The sequence below is a fragment of the Miniopterus natalensis genome, chromosome 13 (genome assembly GCF_054644295.1).
Source record: "Miniopterus natalensis isolate mMinNat1 chromosome 13, mMinNat1.hap1, whole genome shotgun sequence".
NCBI classification, from domain to species: domain Eukaryota; kingdom Metazoa; phylum Chordata; class Mammalia; order Chiroptera; family Miniopteridae; genus Miniopterus; species Miniopterus natalensis.
In genome coordinates this window covers 51163112-51186947 of record NC_142093.1, presented here as the reverse complement: position 1 = coordinate 51186947, position 23836 = coordinate 51163112, and the positions used below count along the sequence as shown (strand labels likewise).

The window sequence follows — 23836 nt, the reverse complement described above, 5'->3', positions numbered from 1 at the left end:
CCTGTCACTTTTCCGAGCTCCACGGACACGGCTGTGCTCATTAACCAGCAACCCTCCTCCCCGTCGATGACAAGTTTATCCCCGCCGAGCACAAAATCCAGAGATGATAAATTTACTCCTGCTTGTACAAATGAAGCTCTCCTCGGGGCAGTCAAACCTGCCAGCGTTAAGGAAACCGGCGCTCCGCGTGATAACCTACCTTCATTAGCAGAGCCCGGGCCTCTTGGTCGGGACAGCGCCCCACTGCCAGCGAGAACTGCTCTAAAGTAACTGCAGGAAAAAGGGAGAGCGTGAGTGGCCGCCCTTCGTGCCTGAGCCCCTCTGGCACCTCGGAGAACACGGTGGCTCTTCCCTGGTGACAGGGTAGAACTCCCGCTTGTCCGGGCTGGGGTGGGGCCAGCACACAATGGCTTCTCCACCGTGTCCGCTGGTACAGTTACATCAGAGCACATGGCCATTGTGATCAGCCAGGCTCCATTCTAAACCACGGGGAGTCCTGGGTTTAGCCGCCACATGGCCCAGCCTGTCCCCCAAAGGCCACAGCATATCCCATTTCCTGTAACCTCCCTCTAGAGTTGCACCTGCCTTGTTAACCTGGCAGCGCTAAACCTTCTGTCTCAGTCATCCCTCATGGCTCCCGCAGCTTTAAGTTTTCTCTTGGTACAAACATGAGGGCCCCCAGTGTTGACTCAAGCAAACAGTCCCCCCAAATATTTAAGTCATGTTTCCCAACAGAATGGCGAAGGCAAACTCAGGAAGGCTTGCAAAAATATACTTGAACAACCCGTTTAAATTGGCCGTGAAAGCTCTAGCAATACTAACTTACACAGTTTACACAAATGACACCCCCCTGCCCATCAGTGGCCCCTTCTCATCAAAGGCTCACTCACATGAGCACCCCTTTTTGTTTTGGTCTAAATAAGCACCAAACCACAGACTGCCTGCCTTCATGCTATTTGACTGCATCGTTTCACATGAAAATGTTCCCATGTGTCCCTGCCACCCTCGGGTTTAAACCCACTTCTTTCGACAGGAATTAAGACTTCAGTTTAGTCATCCATCCAGACGAGTCTCTTATTTCCAGACTCAAAGCTGCTGTTCACTCTTTACCTGTTATAACCTGTCTCTGCTGTCTGCTGGGCACAGCCCTGCCCCTCGCCTTTGGCCACCATAAAGCTGCCCGCTCCCCTAACCCCACAGCCTGCCCACCTAAATACTCAAAGCCAGTGACAGCCCGGGGACCAGCCCAACTCAGCCTCGCTCACAACTGAGGGACACTCTGAGTTCACTGTTCTGACCCCAAGGACGTCTGGATGTCATGTTTACAAATGCAGGTATTTTACCAATAATTGTATCAGCAGCAATGAATTTTCATTAGTCAAGCATTGTCAAGGTCATTTTTTGTTACCTATAAAATACAGTTCTTCATACAGTTTTCATCTATGACTAAATTATGCTGCGTGGTCTTAACTTCGGTCACCTGTTCCTCGTGCTGAGTATTTCTTCCAAGTCTAAACTTTTCCTCTTGTCCAATCAAAATGTGCTCAGGATCAACAGAGGGCTCAGCATCACCAACGCTACATGTGTATGTCCACCCAGCCACCAACTGGCTAAAGCCAATATTAATTACATAGAATCTTAAATTTGTTTAAAATTAAAATTTTTAAAGAGTTAAGAACTAAAGCACAATACTTTGCCTATAAAAAGAAGCTCAACAGAAACTTGGAGCACAAGATAAGAGCCTGAGCTCTGCTGAATTCTACAAATGGGTTGGCTCTCACTCATTGGGAACACACCAGCCCATGAAAGACCCCAGCCACTACCATTAGCCCTGCTTTGGACTTCTAGTGTGACATCATTTGGTGTGACAAAACATTAGACCCTGACTATTACCAGAGTAAAGAATAATCTACTATTTCCTCGGATGATCTTTTAGAAGGTGGCTCTCTTATTTGGTGAAGGTCTGTGCTGTGACTGGCCATGGAAATCTAAACACTTGCTACTTGACTGCTAGATCCTCACCTTCCCTTCGCCCCTCTCTGTGACGACCCCACCCATGCCTGGACTCTGCTGTGACATTTCTAGTTGCTCAGATTCTAAGTGGTCAACAGCACAGGCCTAGTCAGATGGACCGGAGTTGAAATCATCATTCTGCCACTACCAGCTGCATGTCCTTGGACAAGTCACATTCTCTCACCGAGCCTCAGTTTCCTCATCAGTCCCATGAGCAGACTGGAGCCTGTCTCCTGAAGTTGGCATGAGGAGGGACAGGAGGCTGTTCACCAGAGAGCAGTGCCTGGTATGGCATCAGCACCCGGCCTGTGCACTTTTAAGCAGCTTTCTCTAACTTTCCCTGTCACACTGATTTCTCCCCGTTGACATCTGGGTGTGACTCGTACACACTGGGGTTTTCTTTCTAAATCATTCTTTAGCATTTAGGTGCAGATGTTGGCTGTGTCTCAAGGGAGACTGTCGGCTCCAGAAGACAGCCTGTGTCTTGGCCTGGACTCTGTGGTACGCCTGTTGTGTCCAACCCGGTTTTGTGGAAACGGACTGCAGTGCCTTGTGGGATGGGTTCCGAGGTGGCGTCTCCCTCCATCAGCTGGCTGAGTTTCATGGAGCGGGCACCTCTCATCCCCTCTGCACTAACAAGAGCCAACCTGGCACCTGCAGGCCAGGCAGGGCACGCACCCTGGCCTCGGCTCTCCCCTCGCCTTAGGTGTCAGTGTGACACCTGCTCTGGTGTCAATAGCAGCTGACCTCTCAGCCACCCGCTCTGATCTCCACTGAACCCTGAAAGAGAAGGGCATGGGCACGGTGGCAGCTCCTCTCGGCCGGGCCTGCACGCCTCTGGGCCTGAGCTGCCGTGTTCACCATTTCACTCCCGCTCCCTGTTCCCTCCTCGACTTAAGTAGGAAAAAACACTCAAAATGAAAGCATTTGCAGTGTCTGCTCCGCCTCTGCTGCTGACTCAAGGGCTGCTGCCCGATGAGAGGGAGGGGTGCGCAGAGAAGCCCATAGAACCAGGCCCCGCCCGCAGGCCGCTTCTCAGAGGCTCTGGCTGAAGCCATTGTCTTGATCCCACATCAGCTGTGTTAACTGCTCTTCAGCGTCCCAGTGCCATTCGTGTCAGTAGGGGACACAGAGGCTCACGCCTGTCTGAGTCTAGTTCTCCCAGGTTCAGCCTCTGCATCTCCTATAACATGAGACCGGCCTCACGATACAGGGAGAACACACTTCTAGATGAGTGTCCTGCTTCTGACCACGAGCTGCGAGGGCCGGGAGGTCACTTATGTACAATAGCCCCCTCCCCCGCAGCCACTTCTGAAAGGGACATGGGACTTTGTCACAGGGAAAGACATCAAACCCAAGGAAATGGCTGTACCCAGAGTAGCTTTCATTATGACACGTTGATGCAAATGGTGGGGGTGGGGGGAGTAAGACACTGAAAACGCACCATCCTACTTATCTTCTCTTTGAAATGCAGCTGGTGAGGTTGGGGACAGTGGGCAGAGCTGACCTCGACCCACGGCAAAGGGGACTCAGAAACCCTGTCTCGATGTTCTTTCAGCTTCTCTCAATCCCTGTGAGGACCTGGGAAACAGGAGTCCTGCCCCAGGTGCCAAGCTGTAGTGAGCCCCGCTCTGGTGCTCCTCCAGCTATGGCCTTTCCCACGGGGCCTGGGCAGTGCCCACCTGGAGCCCCCGCCCCAGGTGCCCAGGGCTCATTAGAGCACACATCCCAAGCGCAAACAGCCCGAGCCTTTTCCCCGGGAACGCTCTCCTCCTCCTGGTGTGGGCATGCCAGACCCCTGGGGTGGCCACGGGCCAGCTGCTGGTGGGGTAGACAGGCCTTGGTCACTGACATTGGAGGACACACAGTGTGGGGTGGAGCTGCGGTGGGAAGAGCGGGAGAGCAGGGGAGGCTTGTCCCCGCCTGCAGGGTCCACAGTCTCCCAGGAGCGTGAGAATTCTAAATTTGAACCCGGCCTTCTGGATGAATGAAGCCACACTTGCCCAGACAGGAAAACTGAGTGTCTTTTCTTCAACACGTCATAAGCTTGTCCTGTCCTCTTGTCCCACTCAGAGCGGGACAGGCTTGCGCTAGAGCGTCAAGACCTGATGCTAACACACAGGCTGGCCCAACCTCTTCAAAGCCAGGCCTTCATTTGTCTCTGGAAAATGTTTGGTCAGGCAGAACAAGGCCTTCACCTCACACACTTCCAGTGACAATGAGGACCAGCCTCCTCTTAGAGGCAGCGGAGAGTGGAGGCCGACACCCGCCCCTGCACGGCAGTTCCACCTGGAGGAACGGGACAGCTGAGCACCAGGGCCCGGCGGGTGCTCTGGGAGCAGCGGCCTCCCATGCTGAGGCTTTCCTGGCACCAGGGCAGTGGGTCCCACGTCTCTGGTGTGAGTCAGCCTCTCCCTGGGAGCCCCGAAGGTCAGGCTCACCTGTGCCCACATCCCAGCCAGGACCCTCTTGTTTATTCTATGGCACAAGGTGGACCACGGGATGGCTGTCCCTCAGCCCCCTTCTTTCCTCTGTGTGTGGGAGCAATGCCCTCAGCTCATTTTGCAGAACTGTCACTCCAGGCTTCTGAAGTCCCCCACCCACCTCTTCACAACAACAGGGAAATGTTGAAAGAGAGAGTGAGCAGCAGGAGGGCTTGTCTTTGCAGGAAGAGCTCTTGCTTTGTTTTCAGAATCAGCACAGAGGGGAGCAGGGGCTTGTAGCTTCTTGGCCACTGGCAATTGTGGGGTTCCATCCTCCTGCCCACTGGGATGTGATGAAAGGGTGGAGCTGGCCCAAAGGGCCTCCACAGCAGGGACGGAGCAGGCCCTGTCCCCCTGCCTGCTCTGCTGAAGCCACAGGCCGGCTCCTCCTTCCAGATCACAAAACATTGCAGAAAGCCGGCAGGACACACTCCCCTGCCCATACCTGGGAGCGCAGCAGGAGCTAATGGATGCCTCCTCTCAGGCAGACACGCTCTGGTTTTGTGTAACTAAGTCTTTCTGCCTGAGTACCGGGACCTCAGCACTTCCACAGGCTCAGCCTCCCCTTCCAGGATAGGAAGGGGACCCTGCTTCTCCAGTGCAGACCCTCCTTTCAATCCCCACTGCTATCACCTCCTTGCAGATCCTCGGCCTCTCTCTTGCTGGCCACACTTGCTTCCCCTCCCCACTCCACCCACCCCACCCAGGGCCTCTCTCTCTAACTCATAAGGCCCCCGGGCCGGGAGAACTTCCTTCACGGGGCCTGGGTGTGAAGTCCTCTCCAGCTCAGTCCCTTCACGGATTCCTACTGTCCACCCAGCAAAGGCCAGGCTCTGTAATGAAGTGTTCTGCACACCCACCGCCCTCCCAGCCCACTCCCCAGTGTTCACTATTGTTTCCCGTCACCTCCCCAACACTTCCCCTCCGGTGGAGCAGGGACCTCGGCAGTCCCTGGACAAGCCCTTCGCTTTGTCACCTTCACCTTTGTCCACACTGTAGTTCCTCCCAGAAGGCACTGCACATTTCCACCTTTGGGATCCTATTTGTACCTCAAGGCCCAGTCCCCAGAAACCTTCCATGAGGTCCTCTCGGAGCCCTGCGACGTCTGCGGCTCCCCATACCTCTCACAGGCTCATCACATCTCACTGCACGAGGGTCTTCGCGTTCACATCTTACTCTCTCTGCTACAGTGAATAGCATCCTAGCCCAAAGTCTTGCAAACAGGAGATACTGAAAATTTTGTCAGCAAATAATTACCTTTCCCCACTCCTTTGACATCCGTAGGGACCCTGCCAAGGACCTTGCCCGCAGGGGGGCAGTGTGGGTGAGCAGGGACACGCTCTCCAGGCAGGCAAAGGGCCAGTTTGGCCGGGCCCTGGGCTGGAGCAGCAATGGGTCTCACTGACATCTTGGAAGCCTTGGTTCTCGTCTGAGCCATGGGAGAGAGACGTGGATGACTGGCCGCCAAGTTCCAGATGTGAGCGGCTCCACAGGGGAGGGGGACAGCGCGAGAGGGGCCAGACCTGTCAGCAGCATCTGGGCCTGGGAGGACAGTGGCTTCCCTCTCTCCAAGCTCGAGCATCGCGCACCCATCTCCACCCCCCCCCCCCCAGGGCTCTTCTCTAATGCTCGACCGAAGGGTGGCCACCTGCGGCCTGTGGCTCAGGTCAAGCATGACTACATGAGAGAGCACACTCGTCACCGACTCCCAGGTACAGTCCTTTCAGCCTGTGGCAGACTTAGCCATTCAGTCTGGAAGAGATGGGGGTGTGGCTCCCCTGGATCCAAGATCTTCCCGCATGTGCAGAAGGAGGCTGCCCCCCTCAGATGGTGGGGTACTCCCCCACTCATTCCTGTGGCCTGGGTCACCAGGCCGCCACTTAAGAGAGAAATTCTGAGTGAAACCCCCACAATAAATAGCTTCATCAATCTTTAATTACACTGATGTTAAGTGAGATTTCCCCACCGGATCCTCAGTGTCCACACTTCGCGGCACCGGACCAGCGGCGCCGAGCGTCAGGAAGGGAAGGTGCACATGAGGAGACCCTCGAATTTTGTTATCTTGTGATCACTTCCCCGTCTCCCACCCCGTGCCACTCTAAGCACATCTCAACCCTGCTAAACGATTACCCCTTGGAGGCTTGGAGGCTTCTTTTTTTCTTCTCTGTTCTCACATTTCTGAGTAAAAGCCATCATTTTCAAGTTAATAGAGCATTATGTTTTCTCTGCAAATAAAATCCCATAACTCATAAGCAGAGAGAGAGGCAAACTCACGCACAGGAGACACAGTGCTATTTTTCCTCCTGACATTTGGGATCTACCCTGGGTTAAAAATGATGTTTTTATCTCCGGTGATTTATCAAACTCCAGATTTCATAAAAGATTAACAGATGCACTGAAGAAAGAATACATCATCTTAATGCTTCATTTGGACATTCTGGGTATCTAAAAAGCATATGTATCAAAGATCTCCCCTCCAAAAACTCCACAGTTCCCATGATTTACACATTTAATTCTTGTTTCTAAAACACACTCGAAGTGAGAACATGCCAGGAGGCACCTTAAAGAAAATGGTCGCACTTGAAACATGCAGATTATTTATAGGCAAAATACTCAAAGAACTGAAAGAAAATCTGGTCACCAACAGGCAGTTGCTTTTTCTATGTTTTTCTGTAGCTCATTTTGGTTTTTGTGTGGGTGGCTCATGTGAACTCAAAGGTTATTTACTAAATGTTTTGTGAGACTAGAACATGCTGTCCTTTAGAACCTAAATTTAAGTGTGTGTATGGCAAGTATGTTTAACTTTAGGACATGAGCTGTGGGATCGTGTTTTTATAAAATCCTACCTGGAATTGCTATGATAGGTAAAGACTTCCTAGGCTGCTACTTTTATCCAGCTCAGAAGGTCTTATTCTTAGCAGAAAACTCACAATATAAAGTTACACAGTACAAATCGCCTTTCTTATTTTTGTGGAACTTTTGCCTGCTGATTAACCTTATTTTGAAACTTCCTAGGCTCCAGAAGCTGTGAGGTCAGCATGGGTGGCACATCAGATCTTTGTGGCCCATCATATAAGGTACAGTTTTCAACCACACTATGGGGAACAAAGGAGCGAATAAGTTTAAAAAGGAAGGCGGCTGATTTTTCTCGCCTCCTTGGCGATGCTGAGCCACCAGATCAGGTCCAACAAGCACTTAGGGGCCCCGCAAGGTGGGTGGAGGACAGCTAGCTGTCTGTTGGGATGTGAATCCTCCTTGTGCTGTGTGACCCTGGGCAACTTATTTAACCTCTCTGTGCCTCAGCTTCCATAACATTTTGCACAGTGTATGTGTCAGCTCTACCATGATTCTAAGGCCCTAGTGCTCTCACATGGTTTTCAGTTTATCCCCAGAGAAAGCCCATGAGATGGGGGGGGGGGGGGGGGAAAGAAGCATTATTCAGAGACAAACCCAGCCAGAGTGAAAGGCAGTCAGGCCAGTTTTAACGCAGGAAAGTATGTGTTGAATAAATATGGGAAAAGAAACCTCCAAAAGTTCGAGAACGCTGGAATTCCCAATCCTTTGTTCATCTGGAGGAAAGAAAGCCCTGGGGAGTTGGGGTGGGCAGGCCTCCTTAAAGTCTGGTGCCTAAAAAGCCTTCTGAGCCCAGCTTTGGCCTGGGTGAAGTCCCAGCACCCCATTTACTTGTGTGAGATCCAGGCAACTGTTCACCCCTGAGCCTCGGTTTCCTCAGAGGGCTTTATGAGGTTGTGGAGAAAGAAATGACGAGAGCCAAGCAGTGAGCTTGGCCCTGGCACGGAGGAAACACTCAGGCGATGGGGACAGCAGCTGTCATCACAGTTGGCGAAAGATGAGTGACATTTTATTAGCATCTGAGCCGAGTAAGGTATGACCGTGGGCAGTCTGCCTTCTAGAACTTCCTCTTTCCCTGTGTCCACTTGCTGGTGAGGCACAAAATTAAAATCCAGCGTGGCCCAGGGCAGCTCTCCCAGGGGTCTACGTGCTGCAAAGCCTCAGTTCAGTGAAATTTCTTCTTTTTCCCTTTTTCAGAGCCGCCACCTGTGTCAGCACAAAGGACCCTGGCACTCCTCCTTACCGTCCCCACCCCAGGCGCCTCCACCCTTGCCCCTCCCTCGGGGAGTGCTGTGCAAGTGCCAGTGGAGGCCAGTTCTCAGGGGTGGGGAGTGAGGGACCCAGGGACTCCACTGCTCTCAGGAGTGAAGGGGTCTGGGGTTGGGCCAGGTGACCCAGATGGAGGAAACAAAGCCCGCATGCTCCTCTCCAGCCTCAGGGCCTCTGAGCTGCTGGTCTGCGGGATTCTTGCCTGCACTCCCGCAGAGTCAAGGGGTGCCCGACAAAGAGAAAGGTCAGCGACAAGGGTGGCTCCTCTGTCCTCTAGACCACCTACTCGGCACTGGGACTGCTCTAAAGATCGGCGCCCCCAGCAGAGGGTGCCCAGGGGAAGGGAAGGCTCACAGGTTGTCACAGGCCATATCACCCCCTCCCCCTGGAGCTCCACTTTCAGCAGCAAAAACAGCGCAGAACCCGTTAGTCAAAGAACAAGGTGTGTGGACCTGCGACTTCTGCTTCCACCCCGGGGGGTAGGTTCACCTTCTAGCTGGAAGGACACAGGCCTCGGGGGACTTCAGCAGCTGACTGTTAAGACAACAAGCACCTAAACTCACACGGGACTTCTGGATGGAGTTGGCGTTTTATTTTCCTGAGCTCACAGAATGCACATTCAAGCTGATGGATGCCACACTGAGACGAAATCAGGGCGAATGTGGTCTGTATAAAGGACACAGGGCCCCACGAACAAAGGGGAGGGGGGTGCCGGTCCCTGACGAACACGGGAACGTGCATTCGTGGAGCAAGTACAGAAATGACGCTGTAATAACAAAGAAAGTCCCGTTTGGAAAGAAAACATCCCTGAGAGGAGTCTGAAATTAATCCTCGAATAGGCAGAAATCCTATTTATATATTCTAATTATAATTACAACCTGCTCTTAATGCGAACATTCTAAGTTATTAGTTTCTTTATTAAGAACCAAAAAAAGGGACTTCCTGCAGCATACGGAGCAGTAGTCACAAGCTTCAAGAAGGGGGGATAAAAAGAAAAAGAAACCAAGAGACAGGTCTGCACGGAGCTGGAGGATGGTGGATGTAATTTATTTAATAAAAGTGCTTAGTTGAGGAATTGGTGCACCCTTAGGGGCTCAGACAGCTCCACGCCTCAGAACTGCTATTTCTAGGGCAAGATAAAAATGTGTATCACAGGAAAATAACAATTTATCATTGTAATGGTCACATCCCACTTCAGAAACCACTAGAGACTGCTTAACATTTTTATTTCAAGCACGGTTTTCCCAGTCCTCAGGTGACACACGAATACTGATGCCAGAAGGCTTTTTCCCATTTGTTCCTAATAAAAATGGCTGGATCCCGAGCTCATTTTCATCTGGGGTGACGTAAAGGTCTGCGCATTCACAGGCTGATCCTTCCCCTCCCTCCTGTGCCCCCCTTCCAGCGTCTCCGCAGGCAACGTCAGGCGGTCACTGGAGATGGAGGGGCTCCTGCTTCTGGGCCCCAACCCGCCCCCAAGCCCCTGCCCGGGGTCCGTGCGACTGGAACCCGATTCTTCCCGGGCGCTGTGAGCTCAGTGCTCCTACCACGGGGACCCGGTCTGTATCCCACAGACCTCCTCGGAATCGATGGGTTTCTCTACTTCAAACCGTTCCCAAGATTTGTAAATGTTGTCATTGAGCTAATTCTTATTTTTCTTCTGGTCCATTATACAGCCAAAGCCTCCTCATCTGGCACTGAACCTGGGGCCAATTTCCTGAAGATAATCACCTTTGTTACCGTGGCTATTAACCAATAAAAGGTTCAGATTTCTTCTGTGCTGTGGCAACATCAAATCCTGGATGCTTCTTCCTGGTGTGAAGGCCTCGCGCACTGGAGCCTATAACTTTTCTCTTTTTCTTCCTCTTGAGGAACAGGGATCGAAATGTCCAATGTTGGTTATGGGAGCTAAGGTTTCTGGAGATTAGTAATTAACAGGAATAAAACGTTTTTATTGGACACCAACTATGGGTCAGACGCTTTCGAAGTATCTTCTCAACGGTCCAAGAGGTAAATATCAGAGCATCTGCGTTTTGTAAATAAAGATGAGACCGAAGGTCAGAGAGGTTGATTAACTCACTTGTAGTCACAGAGCTGGTGGGGGTAAAAACCGCCTCTGAATTCAGACAGCCTGAGGGAGAGGAGTGCTCCACCCACACCCTGAGCTTTCTTATGCTCTCAGCAGGTGGGAGGAGCAGCTCAAGGTGCAGTGGTCAGTGTTTCTAAGGCGAAGGCATGACTTCATGAGTCTCTGATGCCCTCCTCGAATTTAGTCCCATCTCTGAATGTCTGTAGCTTTTTACCTGGGGTCCATGTCGCATCCTGGGAAGGGTGATGGCCGTGGCCAAGACACAGGGGGAGGAGCCCAGACACCAGGACCGCAGCCAGATCAGAGCCACAACATCCACCCGGAGGGAAAAGAAGGCCTGAGTCCCCTTAAGTGCTGCTTCATGTCCCCGAGGAGTTTCAGCCTGATCGATAAATGAAGACACAACCGCCCAATGGAAGAGGGGGGTTTACAAAATGTCCCGGGGTAAGGTGGGTGCTGAGCACCAGGACAGTCCGGGAAGCAGACGCTCCGTGGGCTCCGGGGTGAGGCCTCCAGGCCGGCAGGCCAGCGTGGACCCGCAGAGCCCCGCCAGGCCCTGTGCGGACAGTCCGACCTCTGCACCCCTCGGATTACAGCTGAATTCCAGGTGGAGATTTCCCCACCGAGGGGATGGAGCAGGTACGCGTGACTGGGCACTTGGGTTTTGATTTGCGGTGAATCACTGGCATTCTCCTTTAATACATCTGAGTTTGATTAAGGTCAGTCAGTTCCCCTGAGCCTCATTTATAGTGGGCTGAAGACAAATGAAAATTTCTGGATCTGCAGACGAGGGAACCCCATCCTGTTTCTGAATAACCTGTGGGGAGGGAACCTTTGCCCCATCTCAGCCCCTCTCCTTGCCCCAGGGCGCAGGAGGTGGGAGTCAGAGTCGGAGATGCTACAAGGCCTCGCAAGGTGGTCACTGTAAAAAGGCAGGTCCCAGCTGTGGTGTGCCTGTGGGCTCCTCCACCCGGTGAGGAATCTGTGCTCTTGGCACAGTCACCTCTCTCTAGTCCTTACTCTTGACCCTGTGTCCTGAGCTCACCAAGGTCCCAAGGGCTGGACCATCTGTGCCCACACTACTTGCTGGTCAGCCCTGGTCAGCTCTGAGAGAGGGTCCCGGGCAGTCCCGGTGCGACGAAGGACGTGGCATTCTCTCTTCTGGAACTGCCTGGCCTGGAGGTCAGGTGGGACACAGGCATTCACTCCTGGGTCACTGGCTTGACTCTTAATAGAAACCATTGAGGATCCCACCCCCAAGACATCGCCCTGGGATGCGAAAGGACAGGGGAGCCAGGGCCTGGAACTGTGTAGTGACCACGCTTGTCCCTGCCATCCTGGGTCAGCAGTGAGCCTGGGTGATGGGGAACCCCACACGCAAACACACACAGGGCCCACCTTTCTCTTTCCTATGCCCCCCACGGTGCGGGCATGACACGGACCCACTAACGCGTCTTGAGGTCAAAAAACAATTTCAAGAATAATTTACCTTATCTTTAAGAATCTTACCGTTTTCAATGTGTCATTTTACCTTACGTGATTTTGTTTTTTTGCGGTCAAAATGAACACTCAAGATTTCTCACCATTTGGGGCAGGACCATCCTTTGTTGCGGGACCATCCTCTGTTTGCACCCTGTAGGGCATCCCTGGCCTCCCCTACTCAGTGTGACAACCAAAAATGTCCCCAAATGTCCCTGCATGTCCCCTGGAGGGCACACTCGCCTCTGGCTGAGGCGACAGCTTTCAGAGGCTGAACCAGGGATTAGGTTTAAGTAGCTGGCTCTGGTACTTGACACACTCCAGGCAGTGATCCTATTAAAGGGCCCTCCCTTTATCTCACTACGCACCTCCCATTTGTTTACTTGGGAATAGCAGTCACCGCTGGGCAGAGGGCCACCGCTGTGGACGCGCCGGCTGCCAGCTGGCTCCTGCCAGTGCTGCTGGCAGCTGTGGGTGAGCTAAGTGCACTGCTCCTGGGGTTCAGTGTAGGGGTCTGAGCCAGTCGCTCAGTCAAAGTTGGGAGGTAAGGTACTTGGGGACCCTAAATTCAACCAGAGGGCCAAGAATGGCGTGGGGACTGTCTTTTCCCTGCAGAGTCTCATTCCCAGATAACCTCTGAGTCACTCAATTATAAATACCAAACAAGAGCCGCTGACCTCTGTACATGTGCGCCAGAGACAGGGAGGAGACATGGTGCAGACAGGAGTTCCAGGCACTGAAGAAGCCCTCCTTCCTGGTCACCACCTGTCGGAGTGACAGAAGAAAAGAAACACTGACGATATCCTGAAAGCATCGCACTTAGCAGCAAGCAAAGCAAATACACACACTTTCAACGCGCCCTTTAGTGTGGGTATGTCGCAGGGCTGGCCTTTCAGACCCACAAAAGCTATTCACTGGATTAAGAAATGCCACAAGTGTACTGTGTCGTTTACGTGAATTCCTCACACACATCAACGTGGCCACCACCGGTTGCCAATTCCGGAGACGTAGCAGGCGGTCGAAAAACAATTTGGAGAGAGAGCATGCACAGGAATAAAGTGAGATTGTTTAATTAGCCACTCGCTGCCTGAAGAGTCCTAAATACCAGAACGAACTACTTAAATCTAATCAGCTGCCCTAGCCGGCGGGGCTCAGTGGTTAGAGAGTCGGCCTGCACCCCGAAGGGTCACAGGTTCAATTCCCAGTCAAGGGCACATACCTGGGTTGCAGGTTCGATTCCCAGCCCCAGTCGGGGCGCATGCAGGGGGCAACCAATCAATGTGTCTCTCTCACATCAATGTTTCTCTCTCCCCTCCTCCCTGCCTTCCACTCTCTCTAAAAATCAGTGGAAAAAATATCCTGAGGGGAGGATTCATAAAACAACAACAATAACAACAAATAGTCCAATCGGCAACAAAACCAACAACCCACCTCCTTTCCCTCCTTCCTTCCATGGTAGTCAGGTAAGTCCACTTGTTTCCAAATAGTCTCCTGACTGCCCGCCACAGTTCCAGAGCCGGCATCGGGTGGTGGCCCGCTTGATATGACCAGGAATAAGCCATAAACCTAGAAACAAACTCAAGGCACAGTTATGTCACACGTTCGTCCAACGAATCGCTTTTGCGGGTCACTCTATGTGAGGTGGCCTTTCAGTCACTCTAACAAGGGAAGATTTTGGGGTTTGTTTTTTTTTGCTTTGATTTGCTTTTTAGTTGGAGGGAGATGAGTTAATATAACTGGAATAAAGTGAGAATGAAGAAAACGCCCGAGGAAGAGAAAGATGCCGAATCACGGACCGACAGTCTCGCAGGTGGAGTGAGAGGCAGATTCTTATCTGACCGGAGTTAAATTTGGCACCTCTGACTTTTCTGTTTCTTCTTGCCTTTCTTTGTTTCAAAACCTAACAGTTTGATATTTAAACTCTTAGCAATCTTTTTTTCTTTGGCGCAAGGGAAGAACATTTAGACAGGTGAGGCTGTGTCTGTAGCCCGTTTGCTGTGAGCTCATGCTGAGCCTCCGTTTGGAGGGTAGGCCGCCTCCCGCAGCTCCTGGTCCCGCAGGGCCTGAGCGCGCCTCCTGGGACAGGGCTTTGTGCGCCAGTGGAAAGCAGCCCTGTGGAGAGCCTGCCCCATGTATAATTTAGCAGTCACCTGGTGCAGCTGGCACAGTTTGGAGGAGTGTGTCACCTGTGCCTCGGAGTCCCCACCTAACTGGGGCGTCTCAGGACAGTCGAGGAGAGAATGTCTGACTCCCTGAATCAGTATCTCTCTGCGCTGGTGTCAGGGTTACAAATGAAAAGGCTAGAGATTTGCAGCTCACAAGACACAGCCTACAGGACAGCTCCGGCAGAGGTGAGGACAGGTGCTGGCCAAACTCTCCAGGCCCCAAACTCTACCATCTCACCGCTGAGGAAAGGGCTGGGCAACCCACGCCAGAGCCAGCAGACAGCTGTCCTACACCTGCACTGGCTGCCCACCCCCCACCCCCCACGGGATAGTGTACAGATGTGTCCAAATAGAATTGAGGGCGCTGCTAAATGTTTTTTTAAAATCCATGTGTAGAGTGGGTCTTTTACCGGCCTGATCTAGAGCAAAGCAGGCAGAGACAGCTGGCTGGACAGAGTAGAACCGGCCTGAGAGGGGACTCAGGTGGGGAAACCTTGCAGAGGGCCCTTTGCAAAGTCTGTTGTGACTGCATCCCTCAGAGAGTACAAGGCAAAAATAAAAGCAAGCCCAAGAGAAGGGGAAGGGCCTTTGAAGGCCTGCCAGCCAGCTCCCAAGTGCTCTTCCTCATATGCGAACATCACAGAGCTGCTGCAGGACCCACTAGGGAAGCTCAGTATAACCTCACCCCTGCTGGCCAGTGTCCCCTCTCCCCCACTCCCCAAACAGCAAGGCTGGCAGACTCCCCCATAGTGAAGGACCTGGATCACTTTAACAGAAAGGCAGCTTTGCTAGGGCAGGTGCCCAGGAGAGCCACTGGCTGAGAAGCCTTTGCTTCCTTTTTAAAAACAATTATTTTTCAATTAAAGTTGACATATAATATTATATTAGTTCCAGGTGTACAACACAGTGATTAGGCATCTGTATAACTTACGAAGTGATCCCCCATAAGTCTAGTCCTACCTCACACCATACAAAGTTATTACAATATTATTGATTATATTGCCCATGCTGTGCTTTACATCCCCATGACTATCCTATAACTACCAATTTGTATTTCTCAACCCCTTTCACCCATCCCCCAACCCACCTCTCATCTGGCAACCATCAAAATGTTCTGTGTATCTCTGGGTTTGTTTCTGTTTAGTTTGTTTATTTTGTTTTTCAGATTCCACATATAAGTGAAATCATATGGTATTTGTCTTCCTCTGTCTGACTTATTTCACTCAGCACAATACCCTCTCGGTCCATCCATGTTGTTGCAGATGGTGAGATTTCACTCTTTTTTATGGCTGAGTCATATCCCATTGTATATATATGTCCCACTTCTTTATTCATTCATCTATTGATGGACACTTAGGTTTCTTCCATATCTTGGTTATTGTAAATAATGCTGCAGTGAACATGTGGGTTCATGTCTTTTCAAATTAGTTTTTTTGGTTTCTTTGGATAAATACCCAGAAGTGGAATTGCTGGGTCCTCCCTTTGTCTTTTGTTATAGCTTTTGTTTTAAAGTCTATTTTGTCTGGTATAAGTATTGCTACCCCAGTTTCTTTTTTCATTTCCATTTTCATGAAATATCTTTTCCTATCCTTTTACTTTCAGTTCATGTAGTTTGTGTCTTTCAATCTAAAGTGGTTTCTTGGAGACAGTATAAATAAGGGTCTGGTTTTCTTATCCATTCAGCCACCCTGGTTTTTTTTTTTTTATTAGAGCATTTAACCCATTTACATTTAAAAGTAATTGTTGATAGACATGTAGTTATTGCTATTTTATTGTTCCTATATTTTATATTTTTCCAACTACTTCTTCTTAAAGAAATCCCTTTAACATTTCTTGTCATACTGTTTTGGTGGTGATGAACTCTTTAGTTTTTTCTGTCTGGGAAGCTCTTTATCTGTTCTTTAATTCTAAATGATAGCTTTACTGGGTAGAGTAACTTTGGTCGTAGGTCCTTGCTTTTCATCACTTTGAATATTTCATGCCAATCCCTTCTGGCCTAAAATGTTTCTGTTGAGAAATCAGCTGACTGTCTTAAGTTAACTGTTTTTCTCTTGCTGCTTTTAAGATTCTCTCTTTGTCTTTAAACTTCTGCATTTTAATTATGATGTGTCTTGGTGTGGGCCTCTTTGGGTTCATCTTGTTTGAGGCTCTCTGCACTTCCTGGGCTCGTATGTCTATTTCCTTCACCAAGTTAGAAAAGTTTTCCATCATTATTTCTTCAAAAAGGTTTTCAATTCCTCGCTCTCTCTTTTCTCCTGTGATGCAGATGTTGGTACACTTGATGTTGTCCTAGAGGCCCCTTAAACTACCGTCATTTTTTAAAAAATTCTTTTCGTTGTTCTGATTGGGTGTTTTCTGTTACCTTAGCTTCCAAATCACTATTTTGATCCTCAGCTTTATCTAATCTACTGTTGATTCCCTGTAATGTATTCTTCTTTTCACTTGTTGTGTTCTCCATTTTTATATGCTTCTTATCTCTTTGTTGATGTTCACATTCATTTTGTTTGGTTCTTTTCCTGGAGTTTTGTTCTGTTTTTTCACTTGGCACATTTATTTGCATCTTCATTTTGGCTCCTCCCTGTGTTTGTTTAGGTAGAGCTGCTACATCTCCCAGTCTTGGTAGAGTGGCCTTATGTAGTAGGTGTCTTGTGGGGCTCCGTGGTTACAGTCTCCCTGGTCACCTAAGCCAGGCGCTTTAGGTCTGTCCCTTGTGTGGGTTGTGCGTGCCCTCCTGTAGTAGTTGAGCCTTGATTGCTGATAGCACATCAATGAGAGGAGCTGACCCTCAGGGCTGATTAGTTGTGAGAACTGGCTGTGAGTACAGTGAAGGAGCTATTGTGCAGGGGCTGACCCTACAAAGGAACTGCTGTGTGGGGCTCTGGTGCCTTTCGAATTTGCTCTTTGGGTGTGTCATTTGTGGAGGTGGTTGGGTGGTGCTGTGGTGTGGTCTGAAGCTGGCCACCTGGTGTGTTGGTTCTGGGGATTCTTACGAGGAGCTCTGGTGCAGGCCAAGGCCAGCTGCTGCCTGTGCTCTTCCCTGGGCCACTTGGTATGAGCTACAAAGTGATCTGCAGATGGTTTTCACTTTTGCTGGGCTTGGAGGTGCCTAAGAGAGGCTAAGCTGCAAACTAAGGCCTGCTGCCGCTAGTGACGGGGTTGGGGCTGCTTAGCAAGAGGATGGGGGCACACTGAGATCAGATGCTGCTTGTTTGGGGTTTGTGAACTTTTGAGAAATTTTAGATATGTCTGCAGCATGAGACAAGAGAGACCACTGTATGGAAATGCTACTGGATGTGGCGTGGGTGGACCCAAAAGTTGGGTAGGGTGGGGTCTCTGGATGGTAAGGATAGTTAGTCAGGTGGTTGGAGACTCAGATACGGTGCCGGCCTACTGGGGTGTAGGCTGGGTTGGGGAAAGGCTCAACAAAGGGACAATGGCTACTGCCAGCACATCTGTCTGGGAGAAATCTGCTCCTCAAGCCCTCACCTTGAAGCCAGACAGTTCAGTTCCTCCTCATTTGTCCCTGGCCACCTTTTGAATTGCTGCCCCACCTCTGGAACTCAAAGGGAGTGAGTCCATTAGAGAGTGATTCATGTGTGGGCACTTTAAGCGGAACGCTTGGGACTCCAGCACCCCTCTCTCTCACTCAGCCATCATCCCCACTGGTTTTCACAGCCAGAAGTTATGGTGACTTCTCTTCCAGGTACCAGAACTCTGGGCTGGGGGGCCTGGTGTGGGGCTAGGACCCCTTGTTCTGCAGGGGTATCTCCGCAGCTCAGGCATCCCTCCTGATTTTTAACTGCCACACGTGGGTGTAGGACCAGCCTGGTCTACATCTCTGTCCCTCCTACCAGTCTCCAAGTGGCTTCTTCTGTATATTCCTACATATAGGACTTCCATTCAGCTAGACTTCAGGCAGGTCTCTCAATGATGGTTGTTCTGAAGCTTTGTTCTAATGATATAAGCCTCTGTCCCCTTGAATTAGAATTTATTGGGAGGAAATAATAGGCTGAAGCCAAATAGGGGCTGCACAGTGGTCCACACGTCCAGGTGGTGTAGCCCTGACTATGTGTGAGGTCACATTTCATTCCATGATCATGTGGTCGAAAGAAGCAGATCACGTCAAACTGTCCCAGGTGCAGACAGTGCTAACTCCAGAGTGTGTGCCCACCATTTGGAACCTGGCTGATAACTGCCTGTGCAGTGCACGGCCCTTTACCGAGGATTTGCTGCACAGACACATTGTAAAACAACAGAATTCAAACAGCCAACCTTCCCACCTTACAGCACCTTAACACAAGGTTTCTGGAGAGACGACTTGTCAATGGTGTGGTTGTTTTTTACTTCAAGCAGTAAACCTGCTACTGAAAACTTGTGTGTGAATTAGCTGTATGCAAACTAAATTCTTCTTAAAGTGCACCAGACAGCAGGCCCTGTTTTAAGCCCTTTATTGCATCTGCTCAGTCTTCAGAGGCCCTGGATGGTAGGTATTATTGATATTTTGGGTGTCTTTATTTTGTAGGTAGAAAACTGTGACACAGAAAGGTTGAGGAACTTGCCCAAGGTTACAGAGCTGGATTCAGACTGAGTGCCCAGGTTTCTGAGCCTGTGTTCCTAATCATAGGCTATACTGCCTCCTGATGGACTAATGAGGAGGTAGTTCCCTGATAACACCTCCCAAACACACAGTTTATAAGGATGCATTGTCACACATGGTCACGTTTAATGTGAGCCACACTCCACACTTAAAGCCTGTAATGAAAATAAATGCTTATTTCCTAATAAATCACCACACAGCAAAGACAGAGCTGAACTCATAAAGAAAACCCTGCTGACCTCCCCTTTGGTGGGCGCCCAAACCCATCTTCCCTTCTTCTTTTCTAGAAAAACCCAAATAACTGTGGGCAGCAATATAGCTAGTTGAAAATAATTACCTCGCTATAGAAGATCTACCATAAACCCTCAGGTAACATCATATTTAATAGTAAAAGACTAAATGCTTTTCCCATTTATGATTGGGAAAAGATGAAGATGCCCATTACCACTGCCATTCAACATTGTACTGTAGGTTCTAGCCAGGGCAATAAGGCAAGAAAAATAAATTAAAGGTGTAGAGTTGGAAAGGAATAAGTATAGCTATCTTCACCAAAATACATAATTTTCTATGTAGAAAATCCTAAAGAATATGTAATAAAACTCCTAGAAATAATAAGCACATTAAGCAAAGTCACAGATACAAGATTTTGATAAACAAAAAACAGTTATATTTCTATATTCTAGCAATGAACAACTGGAACTTGAAATAAAAATGCCATTGCAATAGTAACAAAAACTTGAAATACTTACAGATACATTTTACAAAATAATGCAATATCTGTATATGAAAACTAAAATAGGTTGCAGAGGGAAATCTGAAAGGAGTGCCCAAACAAAGAGAGAGATGGCTGTGTTCATAGGTCAGAAAGCTCTAAATTGCTAAGATGTCACTCTTTTCACACTGATCTATAGGTTCAATACAATGCCAATCAAAATCCCAGCAGACATTTTTTTTGGTAGAGATGGAACTTATGTAATAAACTTATAGGGGACACACAAGACTTATAATAGTCAAAACAATTTTGAGAAAATTAGAGGATTCACACTGATATCAAGATTTACTATAAAGCCATCATAAACACAACTGTATTGTACTGGGATAAAGATAGAAATACAGATGAATGAAAAAAAGTATAGAGTTCAGAAACAGAACCACACACTATGTTCAACTGAATTTCGACAAAGGTACCAAGGTAACTAAGTGGATAAAAAAAACTAGTCTTTTTAACAATTGGTGTTAGAACTAAATATACACATGCAAAAACAAACAGAAAAAACAAACCTCACCATTTACAAAAGTTAACTAAAAGTGGATCATAAGCCTGAATGTAAGAGCTCAATCTGCAAAACTTCTAGAATAAACGATGGGAGAAAATCTTAGTGATGTTGGGTTAGGGAAAGATTTTCTGAGATAAGACACAAAAAGGCTGAGTCCACTCTTTAAAGACACTACTAAGAAAATGAAAAGGCAGGTAATGGGTTAGGAGAAAATATTTGCCTCCAGAGAGGGCTCTAAGCTGGCTTTGAGGGCCTGAGGGAGAGGCCAGCTGTGGGGTGCCTGTCTGGTCTGGGAGCCAGGATCAGAGTTTACACCCAGGGCCCTTTGTCTCCCACTCCTGCCCCCACCCTCAGCTCTGCACCAGGCTCCACTGCACCAAGACCCCTTCCCTCAGAAGGAGGCAGGTGACAGCACCGAAGGGCTGGGGGAGTGAATAGCCCTTGTCTGAGGAGATGAGCCCCTGTGTGCAGAGCTGGGACTCCTAGAGAAACACAGCCCAGCAATGATGAATGATGTGATGGTGTGAGGGGACCCCGTCACTAGGACTTGCTGAACACATCCGTGTCCCTGGGTAGGGAAGGCACTCTGGCTTTACACTGAGTCTCAGGAAAGTCCAGTAAATCACACACTGGAACACAGATGTCTGGCTCCAGTAAGTATGGTGTGCTGGGGGCATGAAGGGGGGGGGCTCCGACTGGCCCTCCTAGTCCCCAGTCCCCAAGAGTGTGGACAGCACAGTGTCACAGACACTGCCCCACAGGGCGCTCCTGGCTCATACAGCATGGCCCACAGCAGCAGGCACCGTCTTCCCCAAAGGGGCCGGGTACGGGCTCCCAGTACATGTGCATCCAGACACGGGCGCAGGTGCACACGCGCCTGCCCTCTGCCCTGAGCTAGGCCCAGGCCCGAACACGCGCCCTCCTGCCTCAGGCACTAGCACTTGCAGTTCTCTCCGCCTTACCTCTGCCTTCAGGAGACGGCCCCCGCCCAGCTTCCCCTGCCCTGTTAGCCTAGGTGCCCTCCTCTGGGCCCCCACCCAGTGTGCACATCCCTCCATGGAAGCGCCTGCCACTCTGCAGTGAGTGCTGCTCCGACCAGGGCAGGACAGTGACCAGCCAGCACCAGCACAGCTGCCAAGGCCAGTGACCACAGGAAGGAACCCCTTCACGCAGATGGGGGTGACAGTGGCCGTGGATTCGGAGGGCAGGGAAATAGCAAGAGGGAACTCGGGCCTGGTCGGCCTCTCACAGCACCACAGTTCTGGGGTCCGCCGGGGTCTCTGCCCCTCTTCTCTCGTGCGCACTGTCCGCCAAGCTCAGGCCAGCCTCCAGGACAGAGTCCACTCCCAGCCCAGCCCTGACTGTTTCTGTCACACACACGAGAGCTGCAGGAGTGGGGCCCACGTGTTTGATCTCGCCTCTTTCTGGATCTTTTCCCCACCACTAGGCTTAACCGAAATAGTCAGAACATGAACTCAATCGGCTCTTGGCAAAAGGCTCCTATAATTGACTATATTACTTCCTAATTTCTTCTCCTTTCCCCCTTTTGGTGCCAAATGAAGAGTCTGCTTCTCATCACTAGCCTTTCAGAATAGAAAGTGATGTCGGGTGACTTGTGTCTTTGGTCGTTTAGCATGCACATGAACTCCACGCTCCTCAAATCAATCTTGATGATTTTTGACAACAGATATGTAAATAAACAGATGTTTGATAGCTTCTCCCTTTCTTAACAGCCTCCTCATTTTAAAAGTTCCCCCTAACTGTTCTGGTGGGTGGAGGGCTAGAAGGGGGGAGTCAGGAGGCCTTAAATAGATTTTACAGGCACCAGCGCACGCATCTGGAATACGGTCAGCTGGCGGGATCCTGTTTCAATAACACGATCCTCGCATTTAGCCGAAGACTACGCTATGGAACCTGCCTGCCCCGGTGACGGCCTAAAGCTGACATAAGGCAGGATGATGAACATTTAATGGGTGAAAGAAATGAGGCTTCGAGATCTGTTTCCTGAATCTCTGTGGCAGCTCAGCTGGTGCTTGGCCTGCGAGGTGCTGGAGGAGGCACTCTGCCGGTCGAGTGGGCACGGCACCCGGAATACCCACCCCACGCGCGTTCAGACTCAATCCCGCAAACAGGGGTTGGGGTGGAGAGCAGGGAACACACCGCAGTTTGGAACACCCAGGGCTCTGTGTTTCTGTGTCCCCTGATAACAGCCTATCTTCCCAGTGCATGAGCTGGAGCCCAGGGACCATCCATGATTCCACCTGCAGCATTCTCCCCATCAAACTGTCCCAAGTGTCACCAAACACCCCTCACACTCCTGGCCACCATCCCACAGCTCAGGCTGGATCCTAACTCTTTCAGGCTATTGGTACTGTGACCTTCCAAAAGGTCACCTTCTTAGCACTGACTCCACAATGATTTTTCTGACCCCAGCGTGGTCAGGTCATGGCTGCCCCGACACCTAAAGGAAAGGTGGAAGGTTCTCAGCCTGCTCGCAGGGCGCACGAGGCTCAGTGAGGACCCATGGGCCACCCCAGCCACCCTCTTTCCAGCCTTTCTAGCTGGGACCGGGGTCCTGGCTGGCTTGCTGTTCACACCCTCACTCACATCCATGTCTCCATTCATGGGTCCTGCCTGCTCTGCCTGGGGATGGTGAGAAATTGCAGGTTCTGACTCTTATCACACAGGACTCAGCTCGAGGACACTCAGCTCTATGCGCCACCGGCCCTACGGAGTGGGGTGGCCTCCCTCCACTCAGACCCCTCTCACTGCACCTCCCCCTGTGGCTGCATCACTGCCACCCATCCCTCCCACCTGAGCATCTGGGGAGGTTGGCCATTGCATCTCAGTCATTGCCACAGCCCCAGAACGTGCTGAGCACCCAGCACACTGTCACTAGGAGCAACATCTTTCAAATGAGGAACTATTCAGTAAAAATAAAAATGACTACAGGTCATCTTTTTGTTTATTTAAATAAGTATCTGAAACTCCAGAAAGCATTTTTACTTCACTATCACTGGGAGGCTAATATTTTTGGCTAAACTTTGAGGAATTCTAAAACAGCCCACGTTTCAAAACATGAGACAACCTCTGTGTGAGCTGTGTGTGCTGGGCAGGGACAGGAGTCTGAGATGCTGTGAGAAGCAGTGATTAACACTGGGGATTAACAAATATTGACAGGGCAGCCTATTCAAACAGCCCGAGGTGCCGGTTCTGGGGAGAAGGGAAGGAATGGGGCAGGTCACTAAGAGCCGCCGCATGAATTCTAGGTCAATAAGTATCTGTCCCCACACCACGCCCCTAAGCTGGCCGGAGGGTGGGTGGGACTCAGCACTGCCTCAGTGGAGAGGCCCAGGAGGAGGTGTTAAGCCCTTTACAGAGATGGAGCTGACTCCCTTCTGTGCACATTGCTGATTCCTAATGTCGTCTACCACCTGTACACTAAGTTCCTCATCCTGATGGAGGCCCTGCCACCACCAGACAGCTTCTCTCTTCTTAGTCCTGCAATCGGGTTGTCGGCTGTATGGCAAAGCACTGGGCCCTAAGTGTCCCTCATTACAAATGTCCTTACCCAGCTAACCACGAGGGTGTGCCCATGGGCTTTGTGGAAG

General features: G+C 50.4%; 1 protein-coding gene across 1 annotated transcript in view; it reads right to left on the bottom strand.

Moving 5' to 3' along the window:
• Positions 1 to 23836, bottom strand: part of ACOXL (acyl-CoA oxidase like) — a 269791-nt gene that overhangs the window by 44728 nt on the left and 201227 nt on the right. The window contains exons 16-17 of the mRNA XM_087823871.1: positions 12864 to 12951; positions 200 to 270 (exon numbers count right to left, since the gene is read on the bottom strand). Of these exons, the coding sequence (XP_087679997.1) occupies positions 200 to 270; positions 12864 to 12951 (159 nt within the window). The remainder of the gene's footprint in view (positions 1 to 199; positions 271 to 12863; positions 12952 to 23836) is intronic.